Source organism: Microcaecilia unicolor, chromosome 1, assembly GCF_901765095.1.
Source record: "Microcaecilia unicolor chromosome 1, aMicUni1.1, whole genome shotgun sequence".
Classification (NCBI taxonomy): domain Eukaryota; kingdom Metazoa; phylum Chordata; class Amphibia; order Gymnophiona; family Siphonopidae; genus Microcaecilia; species Microcaecilia unicolor.
The window spans coordinates 513,070,631-513,085,865 of record NC_044031.1 but is presented as its reverse complement, the minus strand read 5'-3'; the positions used below and the strand labels follow the sequence as shown (position 1 = coordinate 513,085,865).

The 15,235-nt window shown below is 44.2% G+C and overlaps 1 protein-coding gene across 1 annotated transcript in view; it reads left to right on the top strand.

Annotated features, from left to right (window-relative positions):
* PRDM14 (PR/SET domain 14) overlaps window positions 1-10,469 on the top strand; it is a 32,424-nt gene extending 21,955 nt beyond the window's left edge. Inside the window, exons 6-7 of the mRNA XM_030189647.1 lie at window positions 7,693-7,794; window positions 10,242-10,469. Coding sequence (XP_030045507.1) covers window positions 7,693-7,794; window positions 10,242-10,469 — 330 coding nt within the window. The remainder of the gene's footprint in view (window positions 1-7,692; window positions 7,795-10,241) is intronic.
* Window positions 10,470-15,235: the final 4,766 nt, after the last annotated feature.

Here is a 15,235-nt window from a genome sequence, read left to right as displayed (position 1 = left end):
GGCAAGGTGCTTAACCATCTATTCAGGTATAAAACTTATACTGGAAGCCACCTTGGGTTAGAAAATATCTGTATGTAACTTGATTTGAGCTGGGTTATGGAAAGAGAGCTATCAAATGTACCAGCCTAACATGTAAAAACTTGTTCTACTGTGTTATCGTGAGTCTGATTGAATAAAATGGGCCCTATGACAGATAACACAGTTTGGCACAGTTGTAAATATTATTATATTGGGCTATTAAAAGTATATTGACCTATGATTTAATATTATATAGCAAGAATTGCACTGGATATATAAGCCCTTAGCAAACTGTTTGAAAAAAGAAGTAACCTCTATCACTGGCTTTGTTTTGGAACTTTTGTTAATGTGCTTATCCTTCGTAAGCCTGCCACTTTTTCAGTTTCAGCTATATGTTGGAACATGTCCATAGCTAAAGCAGCCAATGCCATTTCCAAAAGTTTAGTCTTCTGTGACTGCCCTAACAAATCCATCTCCATTCTCCTCAGGTCATTTTTGGGATAGAACTAATTTGCAGAACAGTTGACCAAATTACCCTCCCTCACACTAGAATTCCAAGATGTAATTAACTGAAGAAAATTGAAACTCTAACTTTAGGGACAGTACTGGATCTGGCTTTGATTCTTGGATCTGCTGGGAGAAAGGGAGGCCCAGTCATTCTGCAACAGTGCCACCTTCAGACTGGATTGAGGGCCCATGATCAAGGCTCTCAGAAAGAGTGGTTGAGATGGGCAACTGTCTTCCTTTATAATATCGCCAAAATTCGCCCTTTCCTTTCTGAACATGCTACCAGAACCCTCATCCACACTCTCATCACCTCTGGCTTAGATTCCTGCAACTTGCTTCTCACAGGTCTTCTAGTCAGCCACCTCTCTCTTCAATCTGTTAAAAATTCTGCTGCACGACTAATATTTCGCCAAAGTTGTTATGCACACATTAGCCCTCTCCTGAAGTCACTTCACTGGCTCCCTATCCATTTCCATATAAAATTCAAGCTCCTCTTATTGACTTATAAGTGCATTCACTCTGCAGCCCCTCAGTACCTCTCCACCCTAATCTCTCCCTACACTCCTTCCCAGGAACTCCGTTCACTAGGCAAATCTCTCCTAATTGCACCCTTCTCCTCCATCGCTAACTCCAGACTCCGTTCCTTTTGTCTCACCGCACCTTATGCCTGGAATGGGCTTCCTGAGCCGTTACGACAAGCTCCATCCCTGGCTGCCTTCAAATCCGGGCTTAAGGCCTACCTGTTTGATGCTGCTTTTGACTCCTAACTTGTCACTTACTCGTAGCTTTTATCTTGTCCTCCTCTCTTCAATAGTCCCTTTCCCTATGTGTCCTTCTGTCTGTCTTACCCTTATCCTTATTGGTCCTGTCTGTCTGTCCTGATTTAGATTGTAAGCTCTTTTGAGCAGGGACTTTTTCTTCATGTTCATTTGTGAAGTGCTGCGTACGACTGGTAGTGCTATAGAAATGATTTATAGTAGTAGTAGTATTAGTAACTGTCATAGGTGTCATACCTGGGAAGCAGCAATGTACCTTTCAAAGGGATGGGATGCCAGAGCACCATGAAGTATCAGCAACTGATTTGCCACCTGAGGAGGACCATCCCCTGTGACTGGCCCTATCCCCACATTTGGGCCTACTGTTGCCAGTTTGACCAGTGATGGGCTTGTCCACAACTGCAGGATTCAGAAGGATCCCTGGTGCATGCATGATCCCACATGGAAGGCTATTAATAACTGAGCTAGGTGAGTTGAAGGGGATGTAAAATATGAGAAAATACCCTTGGGTAGTTGCAAATGAGAGCCCACGACGCTGGTTCCCCTGGTTCTGACAGAAGTGGAAGCCTTGACCCCCGAGAAAAAAAACCCCAAAATAAAAACCCTAGTATTCAAAAAGTAGTATGATTGAAGATTAACAGTATCTAAAATTTCCAATGATTGTGTAGTGCTATCTAGATATATTCATTAAACAATAGGAGCCAGCCCATTACTTCTAAAATTTGTGTAACACATCTTCCAGCATGGTCAGAAATGTGCCTTCATTGTACCCCATTTGGAAATAATTAGTGCATTGTGCAGAATCCATCCTGCTTCCAAACATAGTAGCAGGCATTTATATCTTGTTAAAGTAATTTCCTGATGGTTTGTATTAGCTTTTCTCTAATGGTATTTTTGTTTGTTTGTTTGTGCTAATTTCCATGCCTTGAGGCAGATTGTCTCCATAAATCCCTTAATTCTGTCCCCTTTTCCTCCATTGTTAGTTTGCCTTTTTGAATATTCTAATGAAGGTGAAGGGATAGCTAGTGTAGACTTGTTTCTGCTTTATCTTACAAGCAAAAAAAAAAAAAAAATCAAATTCCTCTTCCCTTATGCTAATTGTAAAACACACACACACAAAAGTATTTATTTATTTTGAATATGTATACACTGCCTACAACCTAGGCGGTTTGCAAATAACCATACATAATAAAAACAAATTACAAAATTAAAAAACAACCACACGGACCACCAGACAGGTAATGCTGCTCCTCCACACCAAAAGTCATAGTACTACAGTCTTAAAGAAAGGCTGCGACATACAGCTGTGTCTTCAATAGTTTTTTTAAAACTGCAGCACATTAGCACACAAATAAACTTGTCTTGGAAGTGCATTCCACAGCTGAAAAGGCTGAGGGTCTAGTATGTGCATAATGGACTTCGCCACTAGATCTAATGGTAACCGCATGGCATGCTGTGATCTCATGTTATACATGCCCGGGGCATAGCTAGGTGGAGCCACGGGGGCATGGGCCCCCGCAGATTTAGCCCTGGCCCCCCTTTCACCCCCCTGCCGCCGACCCTCCCCCGCCACATTCTACCACCTCCGTCAGACTCAGAAACAGAATGAAGGAAGAAGTGGACCTCGGCTGGCGGGGGTTGGGGTCCCCTGCCAGCAAAGGTAGGCGACGGCTGGGGAGGGTTGGCGGCGTGAGGGGGGTCAAGAGGGTCATTGGCGGGGGCGGGTCAAAGTTGGTGATGGCGGTGGCGGCGGCACCGGGGGGACTAAAATGTGCCCTCTCACCTCGGGCTCTGGACCCCCCTTCACGCCGAAGTCGGGCTACGTCCCTGCTTTGCACACTGCTCGCACACAAAACTCATTTCTACATAGGGTGCACACAGAATTGTGTGCAAAAGCTGAGCACGTATTACAGCATCAGTCACTAGCCGAGGTCACAAGATTCCTAGAAAAGAAAAAGAACCGCCGATCTTTCACTGCGAAACACTATTTCTCGTACCTGGGATTCTAGGCAACTCAGACGCAGAACCAGTAAATTGAAAAAAGTGAGTTGCTGATGTTGTTTTGGGCACAATCTGCCAGATTCTATATATTGCGCCTAAATATAAGCATATTCCACGGCAATGCACTTATATAACTTAAATGACTTAATGAGCAATAATTAGAATTTACATGCATAACTCACTAAGGGTACGCTGTAATAAACTACACCTAAATTCTAAAGCGCACAGTTCAAAATGGGCATTTCGTGGGCATTTCCAAATTTGCACACATTGTTATAGAATATGGCTCAGTCTGCATAAATGTATGCACAGAGATTTACACCACATTTTCATTGGTGTAAATGGATGAACATAGTTCTAGGCGCTGGGATATCAACTAAGCATATTCTAACTGCTGTGCCTAAATCTAATAGAATATGCTTAGGCAAAAATGATTTCTGTGCGGATTTTCCACCAGTATGGGTCAGCCTGTGGCTCCAATGGTGCACCTCATTCCACTGTCTAAATCTCACAGTGACCTGTCTCCAGAGTTAAACTCTATGGGCACAATGTTCAGACTGTGGGAGTTAGCCCGGGCCTAAATCCCACGGTCAGTGCTGACCCTGGAAATTCAATGCTGGGCCATTTCTGGTGACCGGCATTGACTATCTAGTTTATTTTTGGCCAGTTCAAACACAACCGTCTGAGCTGATAATCAGCGCTGGCCAGTTAAGTTTGAACTGGCCAAAGATAGGCCTGGTATTCACGCAGCCAAATATGGCCATCAAACTTGCACTGAAAATCATCAGATAGCCGGTTATATCATGTGATATGACAGTTAAATGCTTTTGAATATTGGAGGGTATGTTTCATGGATCAGTTCAGAGATTCTGTTAATCTCTCACCCCCTTTGTCTGGGCTGTTTGCCAACTGATCTGAGGAATGGATTTAGATCACTGAAGTGCTTCTCTGGCAGGTTCGTTCCTGTCCCTAGTCAGCTCCTTTCTTCAAGATCTCAGTGGCAGTTGTTGTAACTGCCCTTCCACACTGCTATGTCATTATTTATTTATTTAGATTTTGCTCACACCTTTTTCAGTAGTAGCTCAAGGTGAGTTACATTCAGGTACACTGGATATTTCTCTGTCCCAGGAGGGCTCACAATCTAAGTTTGTACCTGAGGCAATGGAGGGTTAAGTGACTTGCCCAAGATCACAAGGAGCAGCAGCTGGATTTGAACTGGCCACCTCTGGATTGCAAGACCCCTGCTCTAACCACTAGGCCACTCCTCCACTCCATTACCTTAGAACCTCAGAAGTTAACCCCTTCAGTTTTGATGTCTAAATTAGTGTTTGTATGAAAGCAGGCTTTGCAAGGAGAAATAAAATTTTAGGCTACTGCCTATCAATCTTTTTGTAGCTGTCACCCCATGATCATGACTGATTAAAATTGTGTGGCCCCCATGGAGGTGTGGAATAATGATGCACCTATGGAGAGCCCACCTAGATCATGACCCCCAATGTGTGTGTGTTTTTTTTTTTTTTACTCCATTTGGGGTTCCGACCCATAGTTTGGGAAGCTCTGCTTTAGGTAAATAGTGAATGGTTTTGTATAGAAGAAGCCTATTCTACTACAGTAAGTATTATCAATATGATATAATTGAGTTTTTTCTTGAAAATTAATCTCAAACTACGCTTGTGATTTTATGCATAACTTATACAGTGATTCCTGATATTGCCCACAGAGAAGACACATGAGGGAAAAGAGGTGGTTGTTAGACCATTCAGAATGAATTTAACAACAGATATTCATTTTATACCAATCACGATAAGCTTCAGGAAGACATTCAGATAGGGCTAAAATCTGAGTAATCCATTTCCACTAAACTAAGTGGGTAGAGTGCCTGAAAAGATAAATATGCAGCTCTGTACCAAGGGATCTGCGAGTGGTGCTGAAACACAGAGTGCAAATATGGAGGGGATGCAAAGATTGCTCCTAGCCTACCATCTCCTCTCACTGGTGAAGAGGGTGGGGTAGGGGGATGGGGTGCACAGGACGCAGCAGTAGCTCGGGACAGTCCTGTAAATATGTATCTAGCTTTATAAATTTCTAAAATTGTGTGCTGCTTACTTGTTTTAGCTACCAGTAGAGTATCTTGGCAATTTTCAGTTTATTCTGAAATACTCAACTATTCATTGTGAAATAGATGGATCTGCATTAATATTGCATGTCCTGAGTAGATCTGAGCTGTAGCAAAAGCTTTGCATACAAACCATAAACAGAAGTGACATTTTGGGCCAGATGTACTAAGCATTTTCTCCAGGGACACAAAATAGGAGAAACTTTTAACACATCGGCATCTATTTAGCACATTTATTGGCATTCTGCTCAAAAAGAAGAGGGTATGTATATAACACACACACAAAAAAAAACAGTTTTGTGAGCAACCATGTAAAATCTGTGAGCGACGCTCATAAAACGTATGAGCAATCGCTCACACACTCCGCTTAGAGGGAGCGCATGAGCAACCGGAAGAGAATGAAGCCATCAGTTACTCCATTGACACATTGAGGTTAGTGTTCATTGCAAATGTTTTTATGTGAAAACTCAAAAATCAAAGAACTGTAGTACAACACAATAATAATATAATAGCACTCAATATTACTAAAATAAAAAACCCCAATAGTAACCCAAGGGATTGCAGACAAGGGTGTATTAAAGAAAACAAAATCTCAATAGCCCAGGGTGCCTACATAGATGGATCACCTAGCTTAGCAGGACACTTATCACCAGTTTCAAACTACTCTCTGAAAACCAACTTCAGCGATAAAGAACTCCTCATAGGGAGAAAAACTCGCTGGAGAAAAAAAAAAACAGAGAGAAGAAGATAAGCTGCAACATCTCCACAAGGATTAGTATTGGCGACTACAAAGACATACTCAAAAACTGTCCAAACGAATTTCAAAAAACAGCAAAAAAACGGAGATTTATTCTACTTTGCTTCTCTACCCGGGTGGTTACAGTGCTTTCACAATGTCCACTAGTAATCTAACCACCGCCTAACCACCTTCCCATTCCTGATACCTACACTGACTACATAGTTTTTACCTTTAGATTGTAAGCTCTCTTGAGCAGGGACTGTCCTTCCCCATGTTTAAACTTGTACAGCGCTGTGTAACCCTGGCAGCGCTATAGAAATGCTAAGTAGTGGTAGTAGTAGTAATCTCTAAACTGGGTCCCAATGCACAGTAGAAATCCTTTAAGTCAGTGTAACTTATCTTATTCTCTCTGGTTTTTTTTTCTCCAGCGAGTTTTTCTCCCTATGAGGAGTTCTTTATCGCTGAAGTTGGTTTTCAGAGAGTAGTTTGAAACTGGTGATAAGTGTCCTGCTAAGCTAGGTGATCCATCTATGTAGGCACCCTGGGCTATTGAGATTTCGTTTTCTTTTTCTTTAATATACCCTTGTCTGCAATCCCTTGGGTGCTATTGTATGTTTTTATGTGCAATGATAAATTCATATCTTAAATTAAATCCTCACAACTTTTAAGCATGGCATTATACTTGGCAGCAGGGGCGTATCTGGAATCCGGCGGTAGGGGGGGGCCAGAGCCAGAGAGGGGGGGCACATTTTTGCCTGCCTGCCTCCCGCCGCCGCCGCCTCTCTCCACCCCCCCCGCCGCCGTCGCCTCTCTCCACCCCCTCCCCGCCGTCAACCCTCCCCCGCTGCTTACTTTTGCTGGCGGGGGGCCCCAACCCCCGCCAGCCGAGGTCCGACCCGCAATCTCCATATTTCGTCTTCCTCCGTGGCCATGTGCTTCAAGGAAGTAACGCTGCAGTGCTGATTCGTTGAATCCAGTTCAGCGTCTGACATGACGTCAGACGCCAAACTGGATTCAACGAATCAGCACTGCAGCGTTACTTCCTTGAAGCACATGGCCACGGAGGAAGACGAAATATGGAGATTGCGGGTCGGACCTCGGCTGGCGGGGGTTGGGGCCCCCCGCCAGCAAAAGTAAGCAGCGGGGGAGGGTTGACGGCGGGGAGGGGGGCCAGGGCGAAATCTGCGGGGGCCCAGGCCCCTGTGGCCCCAGGCCCCTGTGGCCCCAGGCCCCTGTGGCCCCACGCAGATACGCCCCTGCTTGGCAGACAAGTCTTTATATAAAGACAGAGCTGCACAGGAGTCAAATTTTCAAAATGATTGGGGGAGCTACACTCAACGCAAATGAGTGAAGGTATTGTCCTGATGCTGGAGGTGCTCAAAGCCCACATTGCACCCACGGAGCTGGCACCTATGACATGATTTGTCTCTGTTTGACAGGATGGTCTGTTCTGTAGTTTCATCCCTTGTTGGTTTACCCATTGTTCACATAAACACTTTTTGATATCCTGTGTGTAAATATTGTCTTCTTTTTAGTGTTCCGTATGCGGGAAGAGTTTTTCTCAGTCTTCCAGTCTGAATAAACACATGAGGGTGCACTCTGGGGAGAGGCCTTATAAATGTGTCTACTGTAACAAGGTAAGTTGAACCTCCTCTTTACTAACAGAGGCCTAACTAACTCCTGCCCTGGCTTTTGAGGCATATGTTCACTACAGGGGCGTAGCCAGATTTTGGCGGGAAGGGGGTCCAGAGCCCGAGGTGAGGGGGCACATTTTAGCCCCCCTCCCAGCGCCAATCCTTGCGACCCCCTCTTCCTGCTGCCACCAACCCTCCCCCGCCACCATCAGGTACCTTTGCTGGCGGAGATCCCCAACCCCCGCCAGCCGAAGTCCTCTTCTCCGGCACGGCCGCGTTGCTGATCTGTAAGGGCAGGCTTCTGTGTCTGTGAGTCTGATGTCTCCAACCCCCGCCAGACGAAGTCCTTTTCTCCTGCGCGGCCGCGTTGCTGATCTGCAAGGGCAGGCTTCTGTTTCTGTGAGTCTGACGTCACAGAAACAGAAGCCTGCCCTTGCAGATCAGCAACGCGGCCACGCAGGAGAAAAGGACTTTGGCTGGCGGGGTTCGGGACCCCCACCAGCAAAGGTACCCAATGGCAGTGGCGGGGGAGGGGGGTTGAAGGGGTTGGTGGTGGGGGGGGCAGGGCCAAATCTATGGGGCCCCATGCCCCCGTGGCCCCACGTAGCTACGCCCCTGGTTTACTAAGGTGCGTTAGCATTTCTAACGTGCCCTTAAATTTAAGGCATGTTAAACGCTAATGTGCCTATACATTTCTATGGGCTTGTTAGCATTTAATGCACGTAAACCATTTACGCACATTAAAAATGCTAACGCGCCCATTGCGCACCTTAGTAAACATAGGTGTCAGCAAGGTTACAGGAAGTAGATGCCCTGTATGTGTTCATATTTCCTTTCCAACACTGTCCCCAAGAAAGTAGCATTTACAATTTAAAAAAAAAATTAATTATATATATATTGTAGGAACACAAGAATAGCCATAGTGGGTCAGATGGTCCGTCTGTCCCAGTATCTTGCTTCCAACAGTGGCCAATCCAGGTCACAAATAGTAGCAAGATTCCTTGATACCAATCTCAGGGCAAGCGGTGGCTTCCCCCATGTCTATCTTAATAACAGACTATGTACTTTTCCTCCATGAACTTGGCCCAAACCTTTTTTGAAACCCAAATATGCTAGCCACTGTTATCATATCCTCCAGCAGTGAGTTCCAGAGTTTAACTATCCTTTGAGTGAAAAAAATATTTCCTTCTGGTTTGTTTGTTTGTTTATTTGTTTATTTATTAGACTGAAAAGTTATAGAATTTTATTTATTTATTTTAGTTTGTATGCATAATGAAGCTGTGGAATTTGTTTATAGAAGGTGTGGTTAAGGCAACTAATATACATTGTAAGTAGTATACTATGCCTTACTTTGTATTATTTGAATATTTTTACTGCTGTAATTGTCTATGTTTGATTATTTTCACTGTACACCGCCTTGAATGAATTCATTCAAAATAATTTCCATGTAACTTCATTAAGTGTCTCCTAGTCTTTGCACTTTTTGAAAGAGTGAAAAATCAATTCACTTTTATCCATTCTACACCACTTAGGATTTTGGTAGACCTCGATCATTTATTTTATTGCATTTGTATCCCACATTTTCCCACCTATTTGTGGGCTCAGTGTGGCTTACAATACATTGTAAATAATGGAAATACGATTTGTTACAAATCAGTTATGGATTACATTATGAGAAGTTAAGCGAAGACAAAGTCAAAGTATCGTTAGGAAATAGGACAAGAAAAAGAACAATGGAACAGTGGAAAGAGACAACGGGAAATTGATTGGGTAATAGAACATTAGCAAAAGAACATTTGGTATAACATTTTCTGTGAGTAAAGGTATAAATGTGATAAAATTACGGGGGATGAGAGTTCAGAAGAGAATGTATTGGTGTATTTCTGAAGCAGTGAGTGTGGACTTCATGTGTATTGATCCTTACAATACATTTTGTCAAAGAGATGAGTCTTCAGTAGTTTGCGGAAGTTGGTTAGTTCGTGGATCATTTTCAAGTTGCGTGGTAGTATATTCCAGAATTGCGTGCTTATGTAAGAAAAGGTTGATGCATGCAGCGCCTTGTATTTTATGCCTTTGCAATTAGGGAAGTGGATCATATCTCCCCTCATCCATTTTTTTTCCAAGCTGAAGAGCCCTAACCTCTTTAGCCTTAATATCTAAGCAGGAGTGAAACAAGTTGATATAATTCCCATTAGTGGATATGCAGAAAAGAAAACCTCTAACATTTAGTATTGCTGTTGTAGTGCAGGGTACAGCCTAGTTTGAATGAGAAACCTCATGCAGATGTGTTGGAGGTTTTTTAAAAATATGTATATTGTAGAGAACACAGTGCTACTAGTCTTGTGTCATATCTGAGAGTGTGTTGGGGAGCAGGAGGGGAGGGGCTGAGGCTTCTGTTATGCTTCAAAGTTCTTGGCTTGCAGACAGCTCTTTCTCATCTCTTCTTGCAGGCCTTCACCGCCTCCAGCATCTTGCGCACTCATATCCGCCAGCACTCCGGGGAGAAGCCCTTCAAGTGTAAGCACTGTGGCAAAGCCTTTGCTTCTCATGCTGCCCATGACAGCCACGTGCGCCGTACCCATGCCAAGGAGCAGAGCCTGGCTTGTGCTCTGTGCTGCCAGACCTTCCCTGAGCTGGACGAGTTCATGTACCACATGCAGCTCCACAAAAGCATCTAGCCAGCCTGGCTCACCTCTATCCTGGATGTAGACTGGCAGCATGGCACTGTCCACCTGGGGTTGGCTACAGGTACCAACTGTGTATGAACCCACATTTTTCAGGGTCATGGTTATAACCTGTCTCCTCCAGGCTGGATACTTTGATTAATGGACATAGTAGAATCAATTCCTCACTTTTTTTGTTTATCTTTTCATTAAATTGTTGTACGAAAAATATTATGATCACTTTGGAGTCCACTAGCAGGGGCATTTTCGAAAGAGAAGGGCACCCATCTTCTGACACAAATCGGGAGATGAGCGTCCTTCTCTCAGGGTCGCCCAAATCGGCATAATCGAAAGCCGATTTTGGGTGCCCTCAACTGCAGTCCGTCTCGGGGACAACCAAATTTCACAGGGGTGTGACGGAGGTGTAGCAAAGGCAGGACTAGGGCATGCTTAAGAGATGGGCATCCTCGGCCGATAATTTTTTTGTTACATTTGTACCCCGCGCTTTCCCACTCATGGCAGGCTCAATGCGGCTTACATGGGGCAATGGAGGGTTAAGTGACTTGCCCAGAGTCACAAGGAGCTGCCTGTGCCTGAAGTGGGAATTGAACTCAGTTCCTCAGTTCCCCAGGACCAAAGTCCACCACCCTAACCACTAGGCCACTCCTCCAGGGAAGGGTGTCCCTGACGAGCATTTGGTCGACTTTACTTGGTCCCTTTTTTTTTTCACGACCAAGCCTCAAAAAGGTGCCCGAACTGACCAGATGACCACCGGAGGGAATCGGTGACGACCTCCCCTTACTCCCCCAGTGGTCACCAACCCCCTCCCACCCCAAAAAAACAAAATAAAAATCATTTTTTCCAGCCTCTATGCCAGCCTCAAATGTCATACCCAGCTCCATGACAGCAGTCTGCAGGTCCCTGGAGCAGTTTTAGTGGGTGCAGTGCACTTCAGGCAGGCGGACCCAGGCCCATCCCCCCCTACTTGTTACACTTGTGCTGGTAAATGTGAGCCCTTCAAAACCCACCTGAAACCCACTGTACCCACATGTAGGTGCCCCCATTCACAGGGCTACGGTAGTGGTGTACAGTTGTGGGGGGTGGGTTTTGGGGGGCTCAGCACCGAAGGTAAGGGAGCTCTGAACTTGGGAGCAATTTGTGACACCTAGGGTGTCCGGTTGGTGTCCTGGCATGTGAGGGGGACCAGTGCACTATGAATGCTGGCTCCTCCCACGACCAAATGGCTTGGATTTGGTCGTTTTTGAGATGGGTGTCCTCGGTTTTCATTATCGCCGAAAATCAGGGACTACCATCTCTAAGGTCGACCATCTCAATATTTAGGTCGACCATCTCTAAGGTCGACCTAAATGTTGAGATTTGGCCATCCCCGACCGTATTATCGAAACGAAAGATGGACACCCATCTTGATTCGATAATAGCGGTTTCCCTGCCCCTTCACGGGGCCATCCTGCGGGGACACCCTCAGGAAAACCTGGGCACCCTGTTTGATTATGCCCCTCTAGGTGTTTTAAATATATTTGTCCCGACTATAATATACACCTAAATATTCTATAAGAATTTTATTTTCCTTCTTTACTGTTTTGATACAACAGAGCTTCTGTGGTGCTTTATGTGACAGTGTAAATTGTACATTTCCTAAAGGAGATTTTGTTTGTCAGAATTATTTGTTTTGTGTTGTATAGTCTCAGAACAAAAAAACCTATTTCATTTCTAGGGAGAAGTAAGTAAAGAGGTTCAACAGTCCTGGGCATCATCACACTTAAAAAAAATCTACCTAGACTGAAAACCAAGAACCCCCACCTCCCAGTTTTAAAATAATGTTTTATAAATGTTATTCATTCAGATATATAGAAGGGGAGAGCAAACCCCTGCAGTTAGAGGTAAGGGGTTGTTCTCCTCTGAAGTAAGCTGTTGTACTGGTATCAACAGAATATATGTAAAATAAAAAATATAACATTAAATGGCTGTCTCAAGCTAGTGCTGCTGTCTTTTTTTAAAGAAAGGTTATTCATAAAAGGTGTACTTTTTTTTTTAATTGCAAACCAGTGCTGCTCTCTAACTCAGTGAGCCATTAGAGCAGCAAGCTGGGTTCGGAGTCGCACACATTCATGTTAAAATAAGCAGCTTTGCTCCTTATTCAACAAAATATTGTTCCATGATGAGCCAGGGTCATGCAGAGGGCCTTGCAGCATCGTTTGCTTTTGACTCATTTTTTTCAGGTGAGTCTGTTTTTCAGGTCTGTCATACACATAAAATATTGCCAAAAAAGAGATGGAGACCCAAAAATTAAAGATCAAAAGTGTCCAGAACCTGGCCAGTGGGTCTTCTGCTGACTGCTAGCGAGTACTGGAACTGAACAGTGAAAATGATCATCGTTCAATGCAGGGGCGTAGCCAGACTTCGGTGAGAGGGGGGTCCAGAGCCTGAGGTGAGGGGGCACATTTTAGCCCCCCCCCCTGCAGTCATTGTTGACACCCCCCACCGCCGCCAGCACCACCACCAACAACTTTGACCCCCCCCTGCCGACAACCTTCTCAACCCCCCCACCCGCCCCTACCCGCCGTTGCCTACCTTTGCTGGCGGGGAACCCCAACCCCCGCCAGCCGAAGTCTTCTTCCTTCATTTGGTTTCTGAGTCTGACGTCCTGCATGTACAACGTGGGGGTTGGGGTCCCCCGTTAGCAAAGGTAGCAGATGGTGACGGCAGGTTGGCGGCGGGAGGGGGGGGTTGAGAGGGTCATCAGCAGGGAAGTCCAGGGCCAAATCTACAGGGGCCCAGGCCCCCATGGCCCCATAGCAGCTACGCCCCTGGTTCAATGGATCTCTGGCTATAGAACCTGTGAACATATCAGGCGTCTTTAACCAGTGCAAAGTTTGCCAGTATTAAGCTGATCAAAGCCAACACTTTTCAAGAACTACCGTATTTTTCGGACTATAAGACGCACCGGACCATAAGACGCACCTAGGTTTTAGAGGAGGGAAATAGGAAAAAAAAAAATTTCCTTTTTCCCTCCTCTAAAACCTAGGTGCTCCGGTGCGTCTTGTCCGAGTTTTGGACCTCCGTCCCGTACTTACACGATTCCATGTTCCCTGGTGGTCTAGTGACGTCGGGGCTCGCCGAGACCGTCAGAAAGCATTGAGGAGCATGGAGAGCAGCGCGATGGGCAGGAAAGAGGGGGCTCTTTCCTGCCCCGACGTCACTAGACCACCAGGGAACATGGAATCGTGTAAGTATGGGACGGAGGTCCAAAAACGCTACCTTCGGACTATAAGACGCACCCCCCATTTTCCTCCCAAATTTTGGGGGAAAAAAGTGCATCTTATAGTCCGAAAAATACGGTATTTTACTCGGATTTTATTGCACATCTTAGCTGGGTGGACAAGTTTAACCGTAGGCACAATAACACCTTTTTACTGTCTGTTTGGAGCTCAGGCATTTAAAGTGCTTTCTACTGTTCAGACGTTTTTACATTTTCTGTGGCTAACCATATTGAACTGTTTTCATCAGTCTTCCTATTGCTGGACAACCTATTTATTTTTCAGGAGTGTTTGCAAAGAGATTTTCAGACATGACCTACCTGGAAAGGCTGCCAACTGCTCTCAAGAAAGATTATAAAATGTTCTTGCATATTTGGCTTCTCCCTCCATCTCTATGTTCTGCTAATCAAAACCAGTTGGTTAGAGAATATTGTCCATAGCTATTCAGATATTTTCCACCTTATTTTGGTCAAATATGGAAACTGAGCTAAGAATGGTGTAGAATGAGAGCATAGCCTACCTCACTGATTATATTCTCTGATAATTTCATATCGTTTTGCTTGATACTTTTCTATGTAATGACACCGCACCTGTCTTGAAAGACTTAAAAACCTGCCTGCTCCTGGGTGATGCTGGGCTCGATGGATCCTTGGTCTTTTCCCAGTGTGGCATTACTTATGTACTTACTTAATTATAGTTTTTTTTTTTCAAAATTACTTATCCATATATGCAAAAGAAACAAGTCCAGGTCATGGACAATAAGAAAAAAAATGAAAAATGCAATGTAAGCAAAAATACTTAGCTACATTTGCACCTATATAATTATATATATTTTTTTTCATTTACAATTTCTCACCTAACTCACAACTTCAATAATACTAGGTAATCATTTTACTTCTTTATCTATCGAAAACCACTCCAATTGAGTAGGATCAAAGAAAGTATAACTTAAATCAGAAATTTTTATCAGACATTTACATGGAAATCTTAGAAAGAAACTTGCCGCTATTGCAGGCACTCATGGTTTCGACTGAAGAAATTGTTGCCTGTATAACTGTGTGGTGAAAGCTGCATCTGGAAATATCTGAAGCAAATAATCCTTCTTCCTGAACTCCTGGGTGATCTTAGAGGTACAGAATGATACCAGTTGGAAGAATAGCAGGGTTTAAATAGAAGGAGTTGTCTGAAGTCTGCCTACTGTACCACTTTTGAACATTCATCTGTGAAGTGTGTTTGCCAGTGCTGCCTCTCACATCAATAAAGATTGTTGAATTGTAAGATAAGAAGTGGGCTTCACAAGTTCTCTGTTTCCCATTAACTATACGTTTTATGAATCCCAAACCTGCCAAGGTTTCCCAGAAGAATAATTCCCTAATTGCTTAATTTTCCTAGGGTTTATCATTCTGTGTCTGCAGAGAAATTCGCTTTGAAATGAAAAGCCTTTACAATGATTTTTTTAAATGCCTGTCTTTGTAGATGACTTGAAAAACCTGAATTGTAAAA